The sequence below is a fragment of the Populus trichocarpa genome, chromosome 6, assembly GCF_000002775.5.
Source record: "Populus trichocarpa isolate Nisqually-1 chromosome 6, P.trichocarpa_v4.1, whole genome shotgun sequence".
NCBI classification, from domain to species: Eukaryota; Viridiplantae; Streptophyta; class Magnoliopsida; order Malpighiales; family Salicaceae; genus Populus; species Populus trichocarpa.
Window position 1 is genome coordinate 9,035,165 of NC_037290.2, and position 26,459 is coordinate 9,061,623.

General features: G+C 33.4%; 2 protein-coding genes across 2 annotated transcripts; both read right to left on the reverse strand.

Moving 5' to 3' along the window:
* Window positions 1-2,554: 2,554 nt before the first annotated feature.
* On the reverse strand, window positions 2,555-5,419 carry LOC18100067 (heat stress transcription factor A-3). Its single transcript, XM_006381251.3, has 2 exons — window positions 4,661-5,419; window positions 2,555-3,848 (listed from the first exon to the last, which is right to left on the reverse strand). The coding sequence occupies exons 1-2, from the start codon at window positions 5,114-5,116 to the stop codon at window positions 2,736-2,738; spliced, it is 1,569 nt and encodes a 522-aa protein (XP_006381313.3). The 5' UTR covers window positions 5,117-5,419; the 3' UTR covers window positions 2,555-2,735.
* A 1,531-nt stretch (window positions 5,420-6,950) lies between these two features.
* On the reverse strand, window positions 6,951-21,481 carry LOC18100068 (serine/threonine-protein kinase CTR1). The gene is made up of 15 exons (XM_006381252.3): window positions 20,750-21,481; window positions 19,737-20,038; window positions 19,504-19,648; window positions 19,172-19,275; window positions 18,426-18,634; window positions 11,057-11,356; window positions 10,872-10,912; window positions 10,088-10,156; window positions 9,882-9,982; window positions 9,651-9,735; window positions 9,422-9,520; window positions 8,597-8,665; window positions 8,353-8,484; window positions 7,416-7,510; window positions 6,951-7,333 (listed from the first exon to the last, which is right to left on the reverse strand). The coding sequence occupies exons 1-15, from the start codon at window positions 21,353-21,355 to the stop codon at window positions 7,225-7,227; spliced, it is 2,466 nt and encodes an 821-aa protein (XP_006381314.2). The 5' UTR covers window positions 21,356-21,481; the 3' UTR covers window positions 6,951-7,224.
* Window positions 21,482-26,459: the final 4,978 nt, after the last annotated feature.

A 26,459-nucleotide genomic window follows, 5' to 3' on the forward strand; every position in this document is an offset into this window, starting at 1 on the left:
CACTAAATGATAGGGGGAATTATTCTTTCTCCACACCCAATGTATTATGAATTATAGATTACAACAGTAATTCACAGTGCAATTTTTTTTTTATATATTTTTGTATTTTTTTTCAACTTTCCCTTTTTTTATTTTTTTTATTTTTTTTCCAAAATTACTTTTTGTTTTTTTTTGCATTTATATTTTTTTTCCAAAATTTTTTTTGTTGATTTTACTTTTTAAATATTGAGCTGGTTAATTTTTTTCTTTAAAATAACGTGGATTGCTGCGGTGTTTTTTCACATAGTTTTTCTTTTTTATTTTTTTATTTTTCAAAATTATATTTGTCGATTTTTTTTTAATATTGAGCTGATTGAGAATTTAGTTTTGTAATTTTTTTTCTTTAAAACATTGTTGATTGCTACAATGTTTCTCTGCATGGTTTTTTTTTATGATTTTCTTCGAAATTATCTTTTTTTATTTTATTTTTTAATATTGAGCTGGTTAAAAATTACAGTTACAATATGTGAGGAAAGCACTGTAACTTTCCTAGCAAATTACTGTGGATTGCTATAGTGTTTTTTCCTACATGATTTTTTTCTGTTTTGTTATGTTTTTTTCTAAAATTGTCTTTGTCAATTTTATTTTTTAAATATTAAACTGGTTAAGAATTGCAATTACAAGTAAATACAAGTTTTTCCTCACAAAACACTATGTATTGATACAGTTTTTCCTCACATGGTTTTTTCCCAGTTTTTTTCATGTTTTTTTTTGTAATATTTTTTTCCAAAATTATCTTCGTCGATTTTATTTTTTATAATATTGAGTTGGTTAGAATTTAACTTTGTAATAAAGCTTAATCATGTGGGGAAAACACTGTAGCTTTCCTCATAAAACATTGTGGATTGCTACAGTGTCTCTTTGCATGGTTTTTTTTCTTATAATTTTTTTCAAATTATCTTTGTCAATTTTATTTTTTTAATATTGAGTTATTTGAGAATTACAATTACAAGTCATTATAAATAAGGCTAAATCATGTGGGGAAGCACTGTAGCTTTCATCACAAAACACTGTGAATTGCTATAGTGTTTCCAACATGATTTTTTTCTCTTTTCTTTGGTGTTTGTTTTGTTATTTTTTTTTAAATTGTCTTTGTCGATTTTTTTTTAATATTGAGCTGATTAAGAATTTAGCTTTGTAATTTTTTTTTAAAATACCGTGAATTGTTGCAGTGTTTTCCCATATGATTTTTTTCAAAATTATCTTTGTCGATTTTTTTTTGAATATTGAGTTGGTTAAGAATTATAATTACAATAAAGCTAAATCATATGAGAAAAACGTTGTAGTTTTTCTCACAAAATACTGTGGATTGTTACAATATTTCTCTAAATGGTTTTTTATTTTATTTTATTGGGGAATACATTGTAGTTTTCCTCACAAAACATTGCTACAATGTTTTTTTTCATGGGTTTTTTTCCTTCCAAATTTATCTTTGCTAGTTTTTTTTTTAATATTAAGTTGGTAGAGAATTTAGTTTTTTAATTTTTTTTGCTTTTTATTAACAGAAAAGCTAAATCATGTGGCGAAAACATTGTATCTTTCCTCACAAAACACTGTAGATTGCTGCAAATCATTTTGTTCAGTCTCTAAGTTTTTGATTACCAACACAACTTTTTTTTCCGTCATGAAATATTTGCTCCATCATACCTTTAATTTCTATTATTTATTTAACGTTAGTTCACAATTATAACACTATCAAGTATATTTGTTTTATAAACCCGTGACAGCGTATAAATAATAAAAATCGTGTGTGAAAGTCAAAAATTCATGTCCAGAGACAGGTCACAGAAATAAGGACTTGTAGTTTATACAGCTGCTTTTTAAAATATTTACCTGCTGAGGCATCATCAAATACGAGATTAATGAGACTGGCTGTAACAAAGAAAGGCATTATAAACCACAGCAATCAATTGGCAACTGGGACTTGTCAGATTTTTATTTAAAGAATCTTGTTTAGCTTTAAACAAGGTATCAAATGCATGCAGGGTCTCTTTTTGTCAAACATGAAATGATTTTCTCCAATGTTCTTAACATGTAATAGGAGAGGAGCTGTACAATAGATCCCAGAAAAAGGAAGTTGTGTTCACAAGAATGCAAGGGAAAAATCTAAATACAGAAAACATGCTAATAACACTGAATAAACCAGGATTATAATAATAAATTCACACTTGAACCAACTGAAACTACTTATTTTGAAGAAAAATGCATGCAGGACAGAATATATATTTTGAAGTTGCGGATAACCAAGCACATGAATCGTCTACAAGGTCATAACTCATAAACCATTACAAATGAAACTACATGATTTTCACACGCACACTAGAAGAAGATAACCAAATTACCAAAACTTACCAGGATGTTCAAAAATATAATAAACCCAACAGGAGAGTAATGCTCTATGTCTCTGGTTGCAGTCCTGCAATATTCATAACTCGAGAGTATCCGTAGCAAGAAGAGAGAATCTGCAACACTGACCTAATCCAACTCTAACAGAATATGGATGAACAAGAATAGCTAATACAAGAAGCCAAAGAATATTATAATGAAACCTGTGGATCTTTAAAAGAATGAGATTTGGTTCTCAATCAAATAATATTCATGAGAGATGTCCAATTATTAGACCCTATGATCTATAAACTATATTACACGGGCCACACCGTGCTGGTGTAAATGAAACCCAATAGGTCTATATTCATTTATTTATCATCTTTTGGCTGGCCAGCTTGACTATCAGACTCATCAACGGGACTTTCATCAGCCAGCCACTTATCCATGCTCAAACCTCCTCCTGCTTGTCCAGAACCTATATCCCAGATATCTGAGAAGCCACCTGTTGATCCCAACTCTGGCATATCATATCCGAAAAAATTATCCCATGGAACATTGCTAGAACTAGACATACCAGCACTAGTGTTAAATGCCAAACTCCATACATCCTCTTGTTTAACAATTCTTTCCATGCCAGGGGAAGATAATTCTGGAAAGCTTTTCTCCATCCCCAAATCCTCAGGAAAAGAGACAAAATATTCAAGACCAGCCTCATTTTGCGGGCTCATATCAATCTTTCCTTTGAGCTTGGGATCTTCAAATTGCACGCTTGATTGCCCTTCTCCAACCTGCTCTGGTGTTTTGATAAATCCCTGTCCCAATCCTAATTCGTCTGAGATGGCAAATTCATCAGGTGCAACAATTTCAGGTAATGGCATTGCTTCACTGCCAAGACCCAGGCCTACCATGCCTTCTGAGAGATAATCAGGAGATTGATCAATAGAGGCTGGACTTGTATCCGGGACCACAGAAGATAATGTGATGTTTCTCCAATCAGGCATGTATCTCATAATCTGCCCTTCCATTGATGATTCAGGTAGGGCATGTTGGTGTTGCTGGTGCTTAACAAACTTCCTCTTCATCCTTGATGAACCAATCTCTCCCTGTTGCTTCTTTTGCTTGAGACGGGCTAAGAATGCTGGATTCTGAAACAACTTTGCCAAGAACGAAACCATCTGCTTCTGCCTTTGCTCTGCTGCCTGAAGTCTCTGATTTACTGATTGCACATCGTGAACAGTCCCAGACTGCTGCTTCTGCAGTTCTATAACTTCCTGCATCATCACACTCCGCTCCTTCCTTAATCTTTCTACCTCACTATCCAATCCAGACCTCCCTGCTTCAGTTAAAGACCCCGTGTGGCTCCCAACCTGCTGGGACTGTGTTGATTTGCGCCTATGAATGTTCTTCAACAGATGCTTCTCGCCTCTTCTGAAAGATTCATTGGCAAACTCCCATCGATCAGTATCAATCTTGCGGAACCCCTGAACCCAGAGCAACTCAAGAATGAATGAATGAAGAAAAGAAGTCCATGTAAAACAAGATATGGATACAATTATTGGCATAATACATACGGCTTCATGCAAGAGAATTTGAAGCTGTCAATTTTCATATGCAAGCAATAGCTGATTTAAATATATAGATGAGCTAGATTATTGACAAACTGGCAAACAGCAATAACATATGAACCTGAAATTCTACCTGCACAAGATGCAAGCAACTCCCCGTTCCAATAAATGCTTAGGAGGGGAAGAATGTCCATTTGTTGGCAGTACGAAGATGAAAACCTCGGGGATACATATTAGCCAAATGCAGAACCTTTCATCATTTCCCTAAATCTACCTTGTATATTACATAAGACAACAATCCTACATCACTAACTATTATTCTGGTTCTGCCTACTACCCCAAACATTACAGTAACCAAATATGCATATAGCATTACAAAAGTCCACCTGTATTCCATTTGTGATATGAACAAGGAACAGCAAAGCTATACATATAAATTAACAAATCCTTCCATTGCACAAGAATCTTATACAAGCTGAATTTTTCAGAAACCTCAGACAGATACTAATGTATGCTCCCCATAAATACACACATTCCATTCCCAGGTCTTACAAAAACAAAATACCTTCATCAGCTACATCTACAAAAGATAGATTGTCAAATCCAATATCCAAAATGGAAGCATAGAAAAAAAAAAGATATACAAAAAACGGTACCATTATATAGCACAATGGAGGCCTGGTAAAAATATAGATGTATGTATTTATATTATATAAAACGATACCCACATAAGTATTGAGTTGTCGGACAAAACTGGAGAAATTGTTGTGCTTGAAATTCCGAGGGAGAACAAGCCTGGCGAACTCCTCGGGGTCCCACACCACGAAACTCTCCCCAATGGAACCCCACGAAATTATTGGGTCCAGCATCCGATCATCCACCAGATCATATGTTTTCGATAGAAAAGGCGGTACTGGATTCTCCTGTAAGCACACAAGAGGACGTGGCATCTCCTCTTCCTCATCCACCTCGTTGGCAGTCGCCGATGATGATACTGGATGAGCTGAAGTCGTCGGGCTTACATAGGAGAAAGCCTCCAGGTCCATTAAAGGAGAAGGTGCGGCAGCAGGGAAGCTTAAATCTTCAACAAATATCGACCCTGCACTAGAAGACTGTTGACAATCCATTAATGAAGAATATTTGTGAGGTGATTTTGGGTATGTATCGTCTTCTTCTGGGCTCATTACGCTTTGGTTTTTGACAGAAAAGGAGTGTTTGAAAGATGAGATTTAAATAGAACAAGCAAGGATCGAAAATGCATGCATGAATATATACAGGAGTGGGGCTGTGTATCGCCGACAAACTGTTCGATAAAAAAATCTTCAGGAAGAGGCGGTGAAGGTTCAGTTCATCTTCCACGGCCACGGTCACAGTTATTCCAAACATTTTTTTTTTGTTTTCTTTTTTCTCAAATTCCACTGGGGATTCCCGACCATAGTTTTTTATCTTATTTTATTTTGTCAGGCCCCCCTACGAAAATGATACCCAACTATTTTTATATCTACTTTATCTTTTTATTTCTTAATTAATACTTTTTATTTATTTATTTATAGATTGATTTTAAGGTACATACCCTGAGGCCTGAGCAAACCAAAACAGTGACGCCAGTTGTGGTTTTGTGGCTGATGAGGAGACAGTTGGAGCCCAATATGGGATTAGATTTTTTTTTCCTTCGATGTCTATAATTTTGATGGGATGTTCCAAGAAATTACTGTTTAGGGTTTGAAAAGGGGGGCGGTGGCTGGTCGTAATGCTTGGTGGCGAAGCTAACTCGTTGGCCAATGGGAAATAAGATCTTTATGTTATGTCATTGTCATATACGCCACACGACAAAGATAGAGGTTGACCCAGCCTGAGCATATGAAAGCATTTAACCTTTCTTCAAACTATTTATTTTCCTTACAAAAACTCACCATTATTAACTTACCTAGCTACTAGCTGGCTGCTCATATATACGTACACATTTTTTTAATATTTTATTTATATGCTATTTACCTGGGATATATATAATATATCAAAATTTCAATTTATAATTTAAATAAATAAGATAATTTTTTTAAAATTCAAATGGGTAATTTTATAGAACTAGTAATATCTTATTAATTATTTTTGAAATACATTTTAAAAATTAAAAATTAAAAAAATAGAGAAATCCTAAATTTTCCAATTCAAACTAATAATGTCCTCTTTTTTTTTTTGGGATCTTTATACAGAAATTTTATCTTGGATGTTGATGGTCATATTCAGATTCATAACGTATATATGCAAGTTTACCCTTTTTATTGCGTAATATGATATCATCATCTCCACCGCGTAGATATTCACAGGCTACCCTATCATAATTCTTTACGGATAACCCTAATTTAGATTTAATAGCACAACTCATTAGAGGACAACTATACCTTATACAATTTATCCTTTTCAACCTGGATGCAATGAGGTGCTCTTGAAAAATTCATCCAATTGGCATGCATCCATAGAAATTATACCTAAGAATTCATCCGTTATAATTTCACTAGCTCATATATGATGAATAGCTCATTTTTAATTAAAATGAAATCTTTAAAATAAATAAATTTAAAAGGAAACAATTCATAATGAAATTAGATATCATCGATCTTATATATTGTGAGTTTGTTGATTAACATTTGATCACCTATCATACCTTGTTTCCATCACAGCTCAAATTGCATTTCATAAAAATTAATTTTTTATATATAGATATTTAAATAATTGTAATTTAATTTGATGGGCTAATATTAAAAATATTTTTTTAAAAAAAATATTATTTTAATACATTTTCAAATAAAAATAATTTTAAAAAACAATTATTACCGCTAAAACACTCTAAAAACCTTCATTTATAGAGCATCAAGTTGTACAGATTTTTTAAATGTGTGGAAATAAATGTACACTTAGTTGAGATTAATGAAAAAGCTATCGATATATTTTACCTTGTATTGTTTAGCTGTTCGAGCAAAGTCGGGTGAAAAATTGAAATCTGATAGCAAATGAAGATTAGGCCGAGGAAGCTACTTCTCATTAAAGCTAATTTAAGTTACAGACTTTACATGCAAAATTACAAGACTTTATACAATTTACCCACCTAGGCAAACAATACATGTCGCAGCAGAAAAGGTAATGCTGACTTCAGATTCAGGCATCATTCAATGTTAGCATAGCAAGCTGGATTGCACCTGAGACGATTAGACAGTGGTTATTCCTGTCAGACACCAATCTCAAAAGAATGCTGTATTATGTGCACAAATAAGACTGCCGGTGTTCCAATCCTTCAGGCAAGCAAAGTCATGCCCGCAAGACCAGGCTGGGGTGTCGGAGGTTTAATCAATGACCTCAATGAATCCATGATGCTGGCGAAGGAAGGTCGTTTCCATGGTTCACTGTAGGAAACCATTTGTATAAATAAAAAACAATGGGGGTGCAAATAGTGTGTACAGTTAACTGAAAAGGGTTGCAACTTACTTGGCCCAGCACGCTTCTATTAAAGCAGCCACATGAGGATTTAAATCCCGTGGAATCTCAAGCCTTTTGCCCTTGAAACCAACAGCTGCCACAACCTATAAGATAGTATCCATATCCATATCCATAATCTATATCTTGTAATCGATTTCAAACAATGTATTGTCACCAGTGATTGCAAAAACACAATGTACCAAGGAACCGAACTTGCATCAGCCATGAAAAAGAAAAGAAAAGACAAGAAAGGAAAAGGATGAATACAGGCATAATAAAATCATCCCACATAACCAAAATGAGGGTATGTGAATGAGAGACAGCAGAACTGGCGGCCACCACAATAACCAAAATGAGGGTATATTTTGCAACACTTAAATAAAATGAAACAACTTCAATAACCATACACATGCAGCGGTCTGGCTCCTAAATAAGCTCGAAAAGCTTTAATAAAAGCACACAAACAGCTTCTACACCCCTCAAGCAATAGAACTGGCTCTATTTTAGCCCATTGCTACAGCCTGGAGGTGGACACCTTAAAAATAGGTCATGTGCCCATTTATGATGAACACATAACTTCAGCTAAATGCGTGGAACGTGAAGGGAAAGGCATCTATTTTGTATGGGATGTCTAGGCATAAAAGCTAGCATCAGAAAGCAACTTTCCAACTGAGGACCTTGAGGAAGGATAAAACACAATATGTGGGTCCTATAAATTAGAGAGGCCTAAACTGGCGGGTGTCTTTTTTATAGTTTCAACTGACTTGTTATTAATGCAGACATCCACTTATGGGATATTGTCTCATTTAATAATATTCTGAGTATCCATTTCCAAGATTTTTCTTAATCCTAATTGCAATAATGAGTTAAATTGCCAACATGGGATAATCTGCCCATTCAAATTCTATCATTTCCAAATCAAAAATGAAACTATCATAACACAAACCTGTGCTGCATTTAAATTGCTCCAAGGTTGCTGCAATGTTGCTAGCTCCCACAAGATTACACCAAAGCTGTATACATCAGACTTCTCATTTGAAAGTTCATCACGGAGAACTTCAGGTGCCATCCACTCAGGCTAATAAATTGGAAAAGGTATTGTTAAGCACATATTTCAATAAAGAGTGTCCCATGCCACCTTAAAATAAAGATCCAGTCATGTTGTTGTTGTTAAGTTTTACTGCACTTACAGTCCCTGCTGCTGACTTTGATGAAAGAAATGTGTTTGCTTTGAAACGAGAAAGCCCAAAATCACAAACCTGAATGGATCAGACAAAGCAAGCAAAAGGGAAAGACATGTAACAAAGTAAAAGAAGCACTTGATAACAAAACTGAAATCTTAACAGAAGGGAAAAAAGAAATAAAACAACATTTGGAGGCCCCAGAACACACCCTGGTACACAAAGCAATTCTTACAAAAGAAAACAAAAGATGCCAAGCAAATTTTCCTTCATAAACGTGCTCGCTTGTTAACAGAATCACATATCCTTCTAATTGAGGCATAAAATAATATCGCATTAATCTTTACATCTACTAAAGAAATTCTGTTAGAGAAAAAAAGTGATGCTACTATCTCTTCACTGTGCTGAAGTTCGCAACTTCATCATGCAGTAAATGACATCAACACTCATGTTGAATTGGAACTTGTCAACAAAAAATTTCGCAAAGCATTGTCAATGTGATGCATCATACAAGCAAGAAAAATGACTATCCTGAACAGGCTAGCTTTCATCTACGAGACAACCCAGAAATAATCAAAGCAAAACCATAGCAAGCAACAATACCAGGACATGATAGCATCTAACCATGTAGGGAAAAAGATAACAAGCCCTGTGAATTACCTAGATCCAGTTGTTTAACAGTATATTCTTCAAAGCCTACCAAGGCTTCATATATTACAAATTAAATTCATGATTGCAAAAGGCAACAGAGTTTAATTATGTTTCCCTCCTCTCTAATCATAAAATGGGAAATTGGCAGTCTTTCCCCTACATGCAAGGATTTATCAGCCTTACCTTCACTGTATATTTTTTGTCAACCAGAAGATTAGGAGATTTTAGATCTCTATGGACAATGGGGGGATTACGTTTGTGAAGATAATTCATACCCTTTGCCTGTGAACAACAATGAAAACTCAATTAGCTATCCCAGACAAGGAGACGATATTGATATTGAATGCCCATGACGAGTTTAAATATAGAAAAGGAAGAGATTACAGAAAACATGAAGTTTTCACATGCATACCACATCATAAGCCATATTCAACCGACGCCTTTCATCCAGCACCTCTCTTGCACCTGACTTGCGCAAAAGCCTATACAAGCTACCCCTGCAGTGCAAACAAAAATATTTAGTTGGTTTAACTTCAACAGCGATAAGATTTACATTCAAATAAGTGAAGCAGACAACGGTTTTACTCTATAGAGACCACGTTATACAAGAAATAGGAGGGGGGTTTCTAAGAAATAACAGAACCTTGATAAATATTCTGTCACTATGGATAAGTTCGGCGGTTGAGTAACTGCACCCATAAAAAGAACAATATTTGGATGCCGCAAGCGTTTCATTATTGCAACCTGAACAAAAGATATGAAGCTTCACATATCAAATACAAACGAAGAAATAGAAAAAAAAATTCTTGAGCTTAGTGCACATCACACTCAATTCTAGATAAAACACACCTCCCTCAGAAATTCCTTAAAGCGATCAGCATGAAAGTCTTGCTCCATGAGAATTTTCACAGCAACATCCTGCAATTACCACATATATTCAAAATGTTGTGCAATAGATTGGATCATAGAATTTAGTTTAAAATTGACCTCAAGAAAATTCAATCAATGGAGAAGGCAAACAATATTTAAATATCCACTAAAAAATGACTATATATATAAATGTGCATCCTTCTATTTTCAAATGCAAGAATGACAGTAATGCAGCAAGAGATGAGTACAGATAAAAAAGAAAAATTGGAACAAGATAGAGGACAGGCTTTTCTTGGCAACATAAAAATGCAAAAATATTGGGTGATAAAAAATACATCCTAGGTATGTTGATTGCAGTCCCAGCAAGAACTTGAAGGCTGCAATATTGCTTGAACATAACACCATAGCTGCGCCCCGTAGAACTATCTGATCAGGTGAATGTTATAGTCCTTCGGATGCTATGTTGAGATAAAAGGCAAGGAAATAATAAAATTCAACTCGTTTTCCTTTTTAATTTGGATTTTACCGAAATTAAACATTGTCCCATATAGCTTAAGTTTCCATATTCCTTCAGATTCCATCAAGTGGTCAGGCAAATAACCATTCTTAAAATCTCCACCCCAAATAAATATAAACATATCCTACACTAACCAATCATGGATTGTGATCAACATTCAGAAACCAGAGAAGAAATCAGAGTGCAAAACATTGCTTCACCATTTCTATCGTGATGCAACTGCATAAAAAAATACGAAAAGCTTACCGAGCCATGCCAGTCAGCACGATGGACAGTTCCAAAAGAACCTGAAAATACACCCATTCACAAAATAAGTGCAGTCTCCCAAAGAAAATTGGGGCCAATAGCATAATGGCATGAGAGAAGCATGGGTGCTATGCTAATATACCATGATCATGTTTTTTTCTTTCCAAGTCTATCAAGAAAAGTACCTGCTCCAATTCTCTCTTTTAAAACAAGATCATTCCATGGAATATCCGAATCCTCCGCATCAAGTGAAAGTTCTTTACTTGTTTTACCAGAAAGCAGTTGACTACCTTCAGAAAACATGGAATCTTTGCTTGGGAGTTGCACATGATTACTTATCCGACTAACTTTCTGTGGCAGAGGTAACTGAGAAATTTCATTGCTGTTACTTGGGAGTTGCACATGGTTACTTATTTCCGAGTCTGTCCTGTCAGTTTTTTTAGGATACATGGAAAATCCAGGAGCTTCACCATCATGAACAGTACCTGCAATTACAGCAGTCAATAGCAATGGAAACTTAGCATTTTCTTCACTACATGGAAAACTAATAGATGCAAAAGCCCAATTTTACACTTTGGATACGATAGAAAAACAGAAACATCAAAATCAAATTCCAGTTTCGCAAGGGAATTCAATAATTAGACATATATACTACCTAGCAGAGGGGGGAATATTAGCAAAGTTTAATAAATTTGATGGTCAGCATATCATACATCACATATGGGTAATGGAACTAAGGAAATCAAAACGAATATGTATATGATTGTAATTGGATTGGATTGGAAAAAAACAGAAAAAGACAAGAACTAATGGCAATAATATGGAAATATAAAATGCACACAAACCACATCAACATGACCTGTTTATTATGCTCATATGACAAGCACATGGTTAGCAGACTTTAAAAAGGTGCAATTCACTAAATTAGTAATTATCAATCTACATTAAACTTAAAAATGAGGTGAGCTTCTGGCTAAGAAGTTCGTAACAAACTAACCATAAAGATAATACTCAGCAACTACCATCTAAAGTTAAACGTAATTCTTGAACCAAAATTAGAAAAGGCATATAAGCACAAGGAAAAACCATTACTTCAAAAGTAGAGATAGATGGTTTTTTGTACTTTATGTGCCTTCTCTTAATAATTGCACTGAATAATTTGTTCAGTAATTATCTCTACTTTGACCAACTTTTACAATTTACCCTTACAAAATTTTCCAACTAACCAAACCATTAACTTGTTTTTATACTCTATCAAACCCAAACTAAATTATTCAAAGCAAAACACCTGTTTGTTTAAACACATATTAACACTGATGAAGTATTTAAGTTATCATGCTAAAGAGTTAAAAAGAAAACCTAATTTAACAAAGGAGGTCTCTTAAATACACATAAGAAGTCAACATGGCTTCCTATCCTTCCAAAAGTGATTGGATTACCACCCAAGATCAAGGCTTTTTCTCCAAAATCAATTATGAGAAGAGAGAAGGTTATTATACCACACAACCATCTGCTTGGTCTTTGGTTATCAAAGTTACAAAGAAGCTAAAGCATGCAGATTAGAACCATCAAATAAGTCTCACGTGACGCGGCGAATAGTGTGCATAGAAATTGGTTCTCAAACTCTAAGGTTAGGGCTCTAACACAGTAGAGAAAGAAGGAAAATCTCTTATATTTTATTAAAAATCTAAATCTTTTATAGAAAAGAATTCCTCATTAAAACTTACCTAATTAATCGAATTCATTTAGCATTAAGATTCTTAAAAAGTAAAATACTAATTAAATTATAAATTCTAAGCTAAATAGAAAACAAATAATTAAAATCCAAAATTAACTAGAAAAATAATTAAAACAACTTCAAGCTTCATATCACATGCTTATGTATTTTTTCACATACTCTTTTCAAGATTGGACTTGTCTATTTGGTTCATAAATGTAGTTGCGACACGCTTCTCGCCAATCCTTCTACTTGCAAAAGACTCGTTGAGTCATCTCTAAGCTTTGGATACAAAGGTTGATCATCATAGAAATAATAAATGTATTGACACATTAAAAGTTCCGGAAATACTCATATTATCAGGTAAATCAATAACATAAACATTGTCACTAATCTTCGTCAAGACGGTGTAAAGACCATATTTCTTTTGTTGTAGTTTGCTATACGATCCCACCGGAAAATCTCTTGTTGTGAAAGAGCACCATCACCTTATTTCCTTCCTTGAACACTTTAGCTACGCAGTGTATATCAACAACTTCCTTATATTTGGTATTGGTCTTCATCAACTTCTGCTTCACATCCTCCACAGTAGCTTGCGCATCCATGGTCATCTTCTTCGTAGCCACTTTAAACCCAACACCCTTCTGAATTGGCATCAAATCTAGCAAATGCTTAGGACACTGTAGATATACAATCTCAAATTGTGATTTACCTGTGGCACTGTGTCTAGCACTGTTATTTGCAAATTCTGCTTGTGCAAGGGCATAATCTCATTGTTTCAGCTTGTCACCGCAAATGCTCTTTAACAAGTTTTCAAGTGTTCAATTCAATGGTCTACCTATCTACATGTGGATTTGTGCTACTGAACTGTAATGAAGAATCATACAATTTCCATAACGTATGCCAAAAGTGACCGAGAAACTTACTGTCCAAATCAAAAGTGATGGTCTTCAACACCCATGTAAATGAACCACCACTCGGAAGAAAAGTTAAGCAATAGAAGACACATCATTCATTTTTTTACAAGGAATAAAATGTGTCATGCATCATCTTTGAGAACCAGTTAACTACAACAAATACAGAATCCATCCCTTTGTGCACGAGGTAATCCAAGTACAAAATCCATAGACAAGTCCTTCTATATGTATTTAAGAATAATTAGAGGCACATATATATAGACTTGTATTCTGTACTTAGTTCATTGGCAATTTGACAAATATAATATTTTTGCATAAACTTACTAATATCCTGTTTCAAGTGAGGCCAATAATATCATCAAGGACAACATTAGTAGTCTTATGTCACCCCAAGTGACCAATCAAAACTCCTCCATGCAAATCCTGAATCACCTTCTCCTGTAATGAAGACCGAGGAATGCAAAGTTGATTACCTTTCATCAAAAATCCATCATGAATGTGAAAGTCATCAGCGGGCAGATTTTAACACTTCTTCCATACCTCACTGAATCCTCATCATACTCGTACAACTCTTTCAAACAATTGAATTCAGTGATCCCTTAAGAGTAACCAGCAAGGTTGCTCTTCTACTCAAAGCGTTAACAACTTTATTTTGAACCCCAACCTTATACACAATTATAATTGGAAACCATTGGAGGTAAGTAACCCATCTTGCATACATGTCATTACTTATTCTTCTTTAATTATGTAAAAATCCCAACACCTCATGGTCAGAATACAACATAAACTCTTTACCAATCAGATAATGCTCTCACTTCATAAGAGTTAAAAAAAATAGCATTGAACTCTTTGTTGTATATGGACCACTTTAACCTAGCATCAATAAACTTCTCACCAAAAAATATCATGGGTCTCTTCTTTTAGGATAGAACTCCATCAATCTCAACACCACAAGCATTACATTCTACCTCAAACAGTTTGTCAAAATTTAGAGGTGCTAAAACCGAAGCATTGCTTAGTTTTTCTTTGATTAAAGCAAAGTTCTTTTCTGCCTCTTCTCCAATCAAATTTCCTTTTCTTCATGCAATCAGTAATGGGTCTCGTAATATTACTGAAATCTCTAACGAATCACCAATAAAAAGTAGTTAACTCATGGAGACTACGAGCCTCATTATCTGTTTTAGGGGTTGGCCTGGACCTTCTCATCATTAACATGTATATCATCTGTACTAACAATAAAGCCTAAAAACAGTAGCTTATCAATCATAAAACTACACTTCTTCATATTCACGTATAATTTGTTTTCTAGCAGCACTTAAAGCACCTTCCTCAAGTGTCCCACGTGATCAAATCTCAGATCTACTATAAATCAAGATATCATCAAAATAAACAACCATTAACTTATTTATAAAAGATCGTAGAAAAAATATATCACCCTTATAAAAATGTTTGGCGCATTAGATAGCCCAAAAGGCATAACCAACCACTCATGCAATCCCTCTTTTGTCTTGAAAGTTGTCTTTCACTCATCACCTGGCCGAATCCGAATTTGATGGTAACCGCTCCTCAAGTCAATCTTCGTAAAGATTGATGCCTTGTGTATATGATCAAGCATGTCATCTAACCGAGGATTGAAAACTAGTATCCCAAGGTTATTTGTTAATGGCGCAATTGTCCACACAAACGCCAATTGTCATCCTTCTTTGGAGTCAACAATGCTGAAAATGCATAAGAACTTACTCTCTTGAATCTGACCATTTCTCAACAGCTCTTCTACCTTCTTTAATATCTCACCCTCTTTAGGGCTCATTCAGTAATGTGGTAGACTTAAAGGCTAGCTCCCGGCACCAAATCAATATGATGTTGAATGTCTCTCATCGATGGCAACCCATCCGGCAATTCATCATGTAGAATCTCCTTAAAATCGGCAAATAAAGGCTTAATTGTTTCAAGAATGTTTGTACTTTTCTTTTTTGCATGTTCATCCACTAATGTCTTCACAACCAATGCATGAATTTGCCCAGTTTTCCATACCCCTGCTTGCATCTCAAGTCCTGAACTAGTTATGGTAAGAAAGTCTTCCCCTCTACTTTAAAAGCTTTAGGGTTGGATTATCCCTTCAAAGACACGAGTATAACTCACACCATTCTTTCTAATTTTATACAAATTATATCTTCCCAGGTGTTTAGCATCCACATCATATTGTCAAGGCCTACCAAAAATCAAACTACAAGCATCCATATTTACCTCATCACAATACATTTCATCCCTATACTTCCCAATGGAAAAGGGTACTCTACATCATTGGTTTACCTTTATCTCTCTCACTAACTTAATTCATCCAATCTTGTAAGGTTCAAGATGAGGTTCTTGTGGTAATTTCAATTTATCAACAGTATATTTACCAATAATATTTTCACAGCTTCCATTATAGATAATTAAGTCAAACAAGTTTTTATTTATAGTGCAACGGTTATGAAATAACTTGTTTCGCTGCAACAACCTTTAGTGTTAGCAGCATCTTTCTAACCACATAGGTTTGTCTCTCATCATCATCCTTATAAAAATCTTTTGTCATACCCATCAAGTTCACACAGCTCACCCTTATCATTGGAGGGTTCTGGCTCATACTGCCCTTTAATTAGATTGACCGATTTCTCTCCTAAAATCACTAGAACGGTGTTCTGGTTCTCCACATTTAAAGCACTTAGCTATCATTGGCATGGCATGGGGTTTGTTCAATTTGTTTGTTTCAACTTGTTCATTATCTCTTTTGAGTTGGCTTGCTGCCTTCCCCTTATCAGTAGGACCGAATCTACTTATCTCATTATATGGTCTCCTAGAAGGATTGGACCTATCAAATCTTTCACTACTACCAACCTTCTCTTTCATTAGCATCTCAGCCTTTAACGTCATATTGCTTACCTTCGAGAGCGTAAACATCCATACTCTAATCTTGTCTTGGATTGTTACTTTAAATCTCTGATAAACCTTGCAACCTACTGATTCTCTATCTCTTGGAGTTTGTTATGTTCTGCCAACCTTTGAAATTCAACGGTATACCCACTGACAAATTTATTATCTTGTGAACAATCCTAGTATCGCTAAAACAAATATTGTTTATAGTCAGGAGAGAGGAATCTCTCATGCAATAATCGCCTCATGTACATCCATGACATAATAGGTTGTCTCCCTTCTCTTAACCATGTATTTGTTTGACGTTTCCACTAGGAAGAAGCTCCACCCTTCAGGTTATATGCGACCAATTTCACCATCTTCTCTTCTAAGAAACCTAAGTACTCTTTAACCCTATCACATTCAGCGATCTAATCCATGAATTCTTCTATGTCCAAATCTCTATAGAATGTTGTAATTTCTATCTTGATGCGAAAATCATGTGTTTGTTACAATGGTCTATCTCATCAAATTCGTCTCCACCAATACCATCCACATGGACAATTGGTTGTCTAGGTGGAATTTCAAGAATGGTCCGGGGTTAGGCCTGCCTTAAGGTAAGTCTCCAGGCAAGTTCCTCTCTTCCTCACGATTCTTGTTTGCGTTACCCATTAACCGAGTTAGATCTACTATAGCTTGCTCCAAACGATCACACACCCCAGAGGGCCTCCACTTATGCATTGCCTAGTGGGTTGTTATCATCTCCATCCATCAAAGAGGCCAACCTACTCTGATACCAATTGACGAGGCAAATAGCTGGTAGAAACTAGAGTTCTCAAGCTCAAAGGTTATAGACCTAACACTATAGAGAAATATAGAAAATCTTTGATATTTTATCAAAAGTTTAAATAGTTTGAATCTCAAAATAAACTAGATATACCTATTTATATTAATCCTAAAATCCTTTATAGAAAAGAATTCATAATTAAAACTTACCAAATTAATACAATACATCTGGCATTAGGATTCTTCAATAATAAAATACTAATTAAATTATAAGTCTTAAGCTAAGTAGTAAACAAATAATTAAAACCCAAAATTAACTAGGAAAATAATTAAAACAACTTGAAGCTTCATATAAGAAGCTTCTGAGTTTCTTCATGAACTTCTTTTCAGAACCAGTCTTGTCTATCTGCTTCATAAATGTAGTTGCAACAATTTCCACAAAGCTAAAAAACTAAAACTCTTGAATTGTAAAGCAATGAGCATATGTATGTCAGCGAGTTTGTGCAAGATGGGATATATAAAATTAAATTAGGAATGTCTACAGTAAAGTAGGTCATCGAAAGGTAATCCATCCAATACATTTAAGTATTTTAATGAACAAATAATTGTACGGTTCTTTGGTTTGATAAGTACAAGTATTCTACCAGAGAAATTATTAGATGAACATGTTCACAACTAGGGACCAATCAATTGTGGAAGGATATATCATCTTATTTGACAACATCATCAACTTTAAAATAAACAAACAATAACTATGGCTTTAAAATAATAGAAAGATTTTTTTTATTCAAAGGAAAGACAAAAATGATTGTGTCCTCACATAGTTGGTTGGTTCATGGTCTCACTTGTGAACTAGGTACAATTAATAATTTCTCCATTGGTTGGGAAAAATAAACTTTATAAGGGTTTTTATGCATTTGAATTGCCTCATGCATGGACACAATGCTCTAAAGCAAATCTATCAACCAATACCAAGTTTTAGCAGCAAAACAAGAAATTAGCAATAACAGTATATAAGAATCTAAGTAGCAAATTCTTATAAAACGATCACTTTGGGCAATTAATTAAAGCTTGCAATGAAGGGCATATGACATGAGAAATTGGCAAACACAAATGACACCCTCTTCAATGCAAGCAAATAATAAAAATTGCATGTTGAAGCCAAATAAACAAATCCAGAGACAGGTCAAAGAAATATGGACTTGTGTAGTTTATACAACTTCTTTTTAAAATATTTACCTGTTGACGCATCATCAAATACAAGATTAAGTGATTGGCAGTCCAAGAAATATTGTTTGGCCAATTGCCTAAAATCAACAGTACTTTCAGTTGATTTGATTCGAGGAAAGCGCAATGGGGAAGAAATTGAGATGGAAGAAGGACCGTTAAGCAAGGAATCAGGCTCGCATAAAAAACCAGGCCTCCCAACTAAGTCAACTAGATACTCCCTGAAATGAATTAAACATACTTTGTCAGATGTTGCTTGCAACTTGCAGCTGTAAGTATGAAACATGCAGTTGCCAAAGTCCCAGACTGCCAAAAAGATCATGATTGCATCATTAAAAGAATGATCCAATTGATGAACCCGAAGGAAGAAAGAAGGAGAACAAAAAAAAACCAAAGCAAGCAACTGGCAATTTAGTATTTATTGATATAAAAAATTTTGTTTACCTTTACACAAGATATTGATTACATTGAATTTGTATGCAGTGTTTCTACTTTGTTAATCTTAAAATGAATTTCTCCGGTGTTCTTAACATGTAATAAGGAATGAGCAGTTGAATAGATCCCAGAAAAAGGGAGGTTGTGTTCACAAGAATGTAAAGGAAAAATCTACAATGATGAGAGAATGTCAATAACTCATAATTAACCAGGATTAATTAGCTTTTCATTTAAACCAACTGACTAAGTTGGATAAATTGTTGAATTGGAATACATCATAAGAAAAAGAAACCACAATCTGGCAAAAAGGAAAAAATAATAACCTGTCAAGCCCGAACCGAACAAGACAGGAGGAACCATCATCCCTTTTACAATATTTGCAGCCCTTTGCAATTCGACATGGTAAATCAATGGTGTCAGCTAACACCTACACAAATCATACAAGTTTCCGTCAATCCCTTTCTGCTACCAAGAAAAAATTACAAAAAATAGTTCACAATCAGGAATCTTTAGCCAGACTGTTAAGAAACATGCTTCATTATACTTGAGATGAATATTAAAATACAGCAACTCACATAAAAGTTGCAAATAATAACCTTGTTAACTGTTGAAACCAAAAACAGAAATCAGTGCATGAAAATATGAAAGATCTTACCTTGAATAGTAAAGCTCTATGTCTACATAGACCAATGGATAGGCTGCCTATTGGAACCACAATAGATTCTAAGCAATCTTTTAGATTATCACTGCATTCCTTCCAGATGGAAATGAAATCATCTTCTCCTCTGCTGGCTGGCCCCCTTATGATAGCAATAAAAATGTGATGAACAAAGTATTATTTAAAAAGCTACCTCCTAGATTTTTGCACAATTAAAGACTGGAACTCACCCCATCCGGTTGCAAACAAGTTTTGCCAGCTGATCAACTACCTCTTTTGTTGTTATAGAGCTACAAGAGATGCCATGGACCCTATTTTGGAGTTCCTTTAAGTTCGGATCACTACGCCGATCAATCAAAACCACTTCCATTGAAGAATCAGCATTGGGATCCACAGACTTCAGTGATTCAATTGATGGAATACGACCATTATCTTGCAAATCAGTGCACACAGTCCACACATATGGATCCATCCCGTGAATTAGGTAAAATCCATCGGGAATTTTGTTGAAGTATGATAAGCAACCATTCACCTGATGTGCATTACACTATTAACGAGCATCTTTTCACAGTGAATGCCAATAATCAAGGTTTATTATTTTGTAATAGGAGGAACCAAATAAAAAGGGGAACTATGAATATTTGATCTTTCCCTTTACTAAACTAAAATGAACTAACATGCATGATATTATTAGGCTAGGATAGATACAACGATGCCAGAGTTTTGATCCGCCAAAAGCAAAAGCTAGAAGAAACTACTTGGAAGACAGTTAGACAACGGTTGTCTACTCAGCTGCTGCAAGCTTAATGTAAAGTTTGCTTCCATGTCACCAGTTCAATCTAAAGGTACAGATTGAGAAGTATCAGTAAAACTAAATGAGAGCAATTCCATGCAATCATCCACCAAGAGCAACAGGGATGATGAAGAAAGGAATTTGCAGCAGGGCTAATTAAGAGAAAGGAATTTTGATCTAGCTTAACGATGTACAACCACTGAACTTTAAGCTTTTTGTCATGAGCGAACCAAAAAATGATAAACTTAATCCTTCCCCAAATTATCTCAAACAACACATCTCGTCTTCCATGTTATTGGTTCATTTTCATTGCATGATCATTTAGAATGTATTTCAAACATTATTTATCGACTAAATTAATTTGCCCTCATCTCCCTAGCTATCTAAGAGTTCAACGTTTCTTTATCACCCATACATTATTCTCATCAGGCAATAAAGTAGCAAGCATACCCAAAATCGATGAGACAAGGCCTCTGGCGAGTTAGAGGTAGAGGAGCGCAAGGCTGATTCATCCGGAACTGGATCCAAAAAATGAGGATCGTCAGCACAGGTGGCCTCGGACGACAATCTCAAAGCCAAAGCCAGCTGTAACTGATAACTTTCCTCAGTTTGCTGCGCCCAACTCTTCCCTGACGATCCATTATTAGCAGATACATCCACGGGAGGTCTGGCCGCCGCCCTCACAAAATTCCCATCCTCATACCCATACGCCTGATCAATCTCATTTCCTCCGCCCGTTGACAGAGTCGTCGGCGGGTAATACTCTCCCGATAACGAACTCTCTCCGAAACTACTCCCGCTCGATTGCCTTTGTAACCCGATCGCTGCAGGGGATGGATACAAACCAATTCGATTACTGTTTCCTTGCTGTTGATTTGCTATTGCTCTATGATCCGACTCCCAATCCACGAAGCTTCTCTCTTGCTTTATTGTTAGTTTGTTGTTTTTCGAGTCACCTGAGAGAGACGACTCGTAGTATGCTGCCGCTGCTTGCTGTTGCTCTTCTGCCTGCTGGCTAAGGAGAGTGTAGTTGGATCTTCGACCGGGCATTTCCATTGAGAAATTTTTTTCTTCTTTTCTTTAGAGGTTAAAAAAAGAGTAAAACCGCCATCTTTAGATAGATAGAGAGAGAGAGAGAGAGAGAGAGACTGACTTCAAAGTCTGGTACAGGTGAATTGAACCTGAACTTGTTTTTCTTTTCCTTTTTTTTTTTTTTGCAATTTTTCTCTCTCTAGAATTCCATTGTCGGAGAGAGAAAGGAAAGCGGTGCGATTTATTTGGTGGTGTGATCGTAATATGCTTTGGGTTTTTTAATTATTTTTTTTGTTCTTCATGGTTGAGAAGTTAATTGTTTTTATTAGTATAGTTTAATTTAGGGCAAATCTCATATCAGTCCACCCCATTAACGATTTTCTCAATTGCGTCCCACATTGGGTCCTTTTGTTAAAATAACAGGAGATATCGTTAATATAATGCACATACTAGTCACGTGCTCTCTCGGGTTTTGCATGTGAAATTACTATACAATTACTTTCAATTAATTTTAGAAGGGCAAGTTAAGACATGATTGAAATAATTTATCTTGCACATGTGTTCTTTCTTATGTTTAAAATTTTAAAAATATATATCATTAGAAAATACGTGACTAGCATCACATGTGCAATGTTTAATGTCTTCGAAGGTGTTTGATAGTTTTACAGTGGTTGTTTTTTAAAATATTTTTTAATGTATTAAAATAATTTTTTTTTTTATTTTTTAAATTTATTTTTTATATAAATATATCAAAACTATTTAAAAATGTAAAAAAATAATTTTAAATAAAAAATAATTAATTTTATCAATCTCCATCTAGACCGCATCCAAACAGGAGCTTCCTTATATAAAGAAGAAATACATAGATGTCAAGTTCATTTGATCAAACTGGTAGCTAGGGGATTCAATTGAGAGACTTTATACAGTTAGAGGACTAGTACGAGGGATGGTCTTTCTTTTTTTTGTTAAGGTTGTTACTTTTTGAGGGGAGGCTGGTGGAAATTAGAAAAGGGAAGGATACTTTGTTCACATCACACGTTGGCGGAATGTTGATTGGGATTTTCCTGTTTTTCCTTTTTGGTGTCCTCCGTGAAAGGGTAGATAACCTGATTGCACGCGTCACGCTTCAGCCACTGCTGCCACGTTAATTAGCATAACCTAAGGCCCGTGGTGTGGGAAAATCACGAAGAAATGCATCGATTTACTGGGGATTAAAACAGTAAAATTATTGTCTTGTTTTTCTAAAACAAAATGTTAGTTGGGAATAATTGTTTTTTACGGGATTTATTGTTCGTTTTAGAAATTGATTATGGCCAGTTCAATCATTTTATTTTAGTTTTTAAAATTATTGTTTGTTTTTTTTATAAAAAAAAAACAAATGTTAGATGGGAATAATTGGATTTTTTTAATGGATTTTTTGTTCATTTTATAATTAATTATGGCCAACTCAGTAATTTTATTTTATTTTTTTTTATTATTCATGGTTTTACAAGTAATTTTATATTTTAATAAATATACATTAAAAAAAAAAAAAAGTTGGCTTATGCATTGAACGTACCGCCGAGTAGTTCACCCCACCATGTTTAAAAAGCTTACAACGACCAAAACACGGCATTCCTTGATGTTTTCTGATTTATAACTGCAAGGCTTACCTTTATGGGTAGTGTGTGGGGCGTAATTCCCTTTTGTTTGATAAGTTTGCTTCTTTTTCTTTTTTTCCATCTCTCTTCTTTAATTTTCACGTTTAACCTTTTAAAATTTTATAATATTTCTTTATTTATCTTTTCTTCTCATTTAGTTCATGTTTTTTCAATTGATTTTTTATTTGAATTATTTTATATAATTAAATTTATTTTTAATTTCATCCTCTCTTATTTTTTAAATTTTTTTAAATTTGATCCTCATTATTTATATTGCTGTTTATTTTATTTTAGATCATTTAAAAAATTGGATTTCTACGATTTTATCCTCCATTATTTTTTATTTTTGTTTTTTTTACACTGGAAAATTTCATAAATCGATTTTTTTATGATTTCATCCTTCAACATTGAATTGGACTTCTTGATTGAGCTCGGGTCTACAATTTAACAGGTTGTGAATTTAAAAAATGAGCCCGGAATTAGGAGATTCGCCTGAGTCATTTGTTTTTTCTTTTTATATTTTTAATCTCGTGTTTTTTTTTCCAATTTTATCCTTTGGCAAGGGCTTTTAATTGGATACCAGACTCTGTTATTTTTTTATTTGTTTTCTATAGGATTTTCACTATTTTTTAAAATAATTTTGGTTATCTTAGATATTTTTATTTGTCATTCTTTATTAAATTTAGTTTTTTCTAAAAATAAGTTTTTGTTTTAAATTAAATAAATCGATTGCTTAAATATAAGTTTTTGTTTTAAATTAAATAAATCGATTGCTTAAATACTTCATTGTATTTTTGTTTGCTTAAATATAGCTTTTCTTGTCTTTTTGTTATTTAAATGTTGTTTTCATTTTCAACGTTCAATATTTGGTTGATTAAAATTGGATCCCCTAATCTATTTTAATTTAGGTTCCATAAGGTTATCATAGTTTCATACCCTAAATTATAGATTAATCGTGGTTTGTCCGGGTCAAGTCAATGTGAAATCGTTTCATTATTGTTTTTTTTTTAAGCATATCATCCAATATGTTATTAACTATTTTAAAAGTATTTCATCTAATATATATCATTTTTTTTGTTTCTTTACATTCGATAATGAGATTCTCTTTAAATAAATTTATTGGAGTATCATTTAAATAATTATTTGATTATGTCATTGAATAATATTATAGTTTTTTATTATAATATTAGTAATTATTTTCTGAATAATTATATATAAATTTAATGTGCAATTGTTTTTAAGAAACATGCCCATGAATATTCACTGGATATAAAAATATATACCTTTGTTATTGTTTTATTATTATTTTAAAAAATTATATTCAATGTAAATAAAAATTATTGATTCATGATTTTTTTATCTATTAAAACTTTATTTTAAATTTATGATAAGTTTTTATATAAAGATATTATTTTGATAAAAAAAGATATATTTTTATAAAAAGAGAGACACGTGAGTAAAGAAAGGGAGTTTTGATTAAAGAGATTCATTTTTTCCTTCATGTTTCGAACCATTATAACTTTTTTGAATATTTATTTTAATTATCTTTGGTTCTTATTCAATAAACCATGTTGTGTATGAAAAAAAATATGTTTCACAAACTAAAATATGAATAAGAAAAAAAAATTAAATTGAAAAATACTTCTTCTCCAAAATTTAAATCATTTTCTTTCGTGCAAATATCTATTTTAATGGTTAAATAATTAAATAATAAATACGAGGTCAAATATTTATAAGTGTAGATCTTTGGCTGGTGGCAAGGAATATTAACTTTTCACTTTTTAATTAGTTTTAATAATTTTTTTATAACTTATTAATTTATATATATTTTTTAATTTTCAATTAAAAATTTACATAATAGTAAAAAACACATTTTTTTTTTCAACTTCCAATACCACGACTCACCTTTCATGACCACCACAACTCCACAAGCCCGGTCCAAACTACTACTGCCCGCAAAATCCAATCTCGTAGTGCCACTGGCAACTCTTTTGAAAAACTGATTTTTTTGGTAATTTTTTATTATAAAATTCTACTTTCTCGCGTGCACTTCAGAATGCAATGATGGAACCAGAGGACAATCACCCCTCTAAAATATTTTTTTTTTTTCTAGGATATATAATATAAAATGACAACTATACCCTCCTAAAAAAATCACACGCACATGTAAAACATCCGTAAAAAATAAAATAAAATATTAGTGACACTTGCAACTTCCAAATAAAAATTACTAAATGAATTTTATAAACCGACAAAAATAAACGACAAAAATAAATCAATCAAAAACATTTAAAATTGCAAGTGTCGACAATTTAATAAATACTTCAAGCAACTACGAAACTGCTATTAATTCGTATCCTTGTTGAAAAATAAATTATTTAAAATCCTGACATTAATTTCAGAATAATTCATGGGTCTTGTACAATGAAAAAAATATTGAGTATGAATTCAATACATCTTTTGTTGTTTTAACTTTATTTTTCAATTTTTATAAATGTTTATCGTCAATATATAAGATCCTTTTATATTTTCGTGTTTAATAGATTTTTTTTTATTTTTTCACTTGGACATCTTTAACTTCAATGATTTTAGTTATCTAGCTTTTTTCTTGAATTTTCATTTAAATCCCACACCCTCCAAGCTAAATTTACAGCTCTCTAACTGTCATCATGTAGTTCGTCTTCCTTCTTGTGCTATGTAGACTTTCCTCTTCTAGTGAAATGCTATATTAATGTGTGGTGTACGTAAAAATAATGAGTGGTGCACAATTCTAATTGTCGAGTTGTCCAGGGAAAGTGATTTTTTAAAAAAATTTAAAAACATTTTCTTCACTCTGAACCTTGGGTGTTTTTTTAGGGTGCTTGAAATTGTAGTTTAATCTGTTTTTAAAAGTTTTTTTTGTTTTAAAATACATTGAATTAATATTTTTTAATTTTTTATAATTGATATATTGATGTTAAAAATATATATAAAAAAATTAATTAAAAACATTTTAAAAAAACATATATACCGAGTTGCAAAACGCACACTTTATCGTAAAGTAGATTTCGTTGATCATGTTTTTAAAGTGCAAGGTCAAACATCAAATTTTTTTTAAGAAATAGAAATAATTTATGACAAACAAAGCACATAAATTGTCCCTTATCTTCTGTTTTTGTTAACCCATGGCATTTTCAAAAAAACCAAAAAAAGGGTGTTTAATAGAGCTTTAAGGGCATCTATAACTATTTTTTTTATTTTTATTCGGGTATTCTTACATTCTTTTAAATAGTGAGACTAGTCCTGTTAGGGATTCGTAGCTGCCCCTCCCAATAAGTACGTTTATTAGAGATCGAACTTGTGTTCTTATCTTTATAAGGATATAGCAGTGCCTTAACCGCTAGACTAATATTTTATTAGTATTTATAACCATTTAAAACAGCTAAATTATCAATATAACATATTAAATAGTGTAATTTAAATTTTTTTCTCATGTGGTACTCTAGTAT

Bases quoted from the DNA above. Each gene is read 5' to 3' on its own strand.
- LOC18100067 (XM_006381251.3), bottom strand. From the start codon at position 5,116: ATGAGCCCAGAAGAAGACGATACATACCCAAAATCACCTCACAAATAT. The intron at 3,849-4,660 runs GTGGGTATCGTT...CTCTGGGTTCAG, and splicing joins TCCGACAACTCAATACTTAT to GGGTTCCGCAAGATTGATAC.
- LOC18100068 (XM_006381252.3), bottom strand. From the start codon at position 21,355: ATGGAAATGCCCGGTCGAAGATCCAACTACACTCTCCTTAGCCAGCAG. The intron at 19,276-19,503 runs GTAAGATCTTTC...TGATTTGTGTAG, and splicing joins ATAGAGCTTTACTATTCAAG to GTGTTAGCTGACACCATTGA. The intron at 10,913-11,056 runs GTACTTTTCTTG...GTGTATTTTCAG, and splicing joins AAAAGAGAGAATTGGAGCAG to GTTCTTTTGGAACTGTCCAT.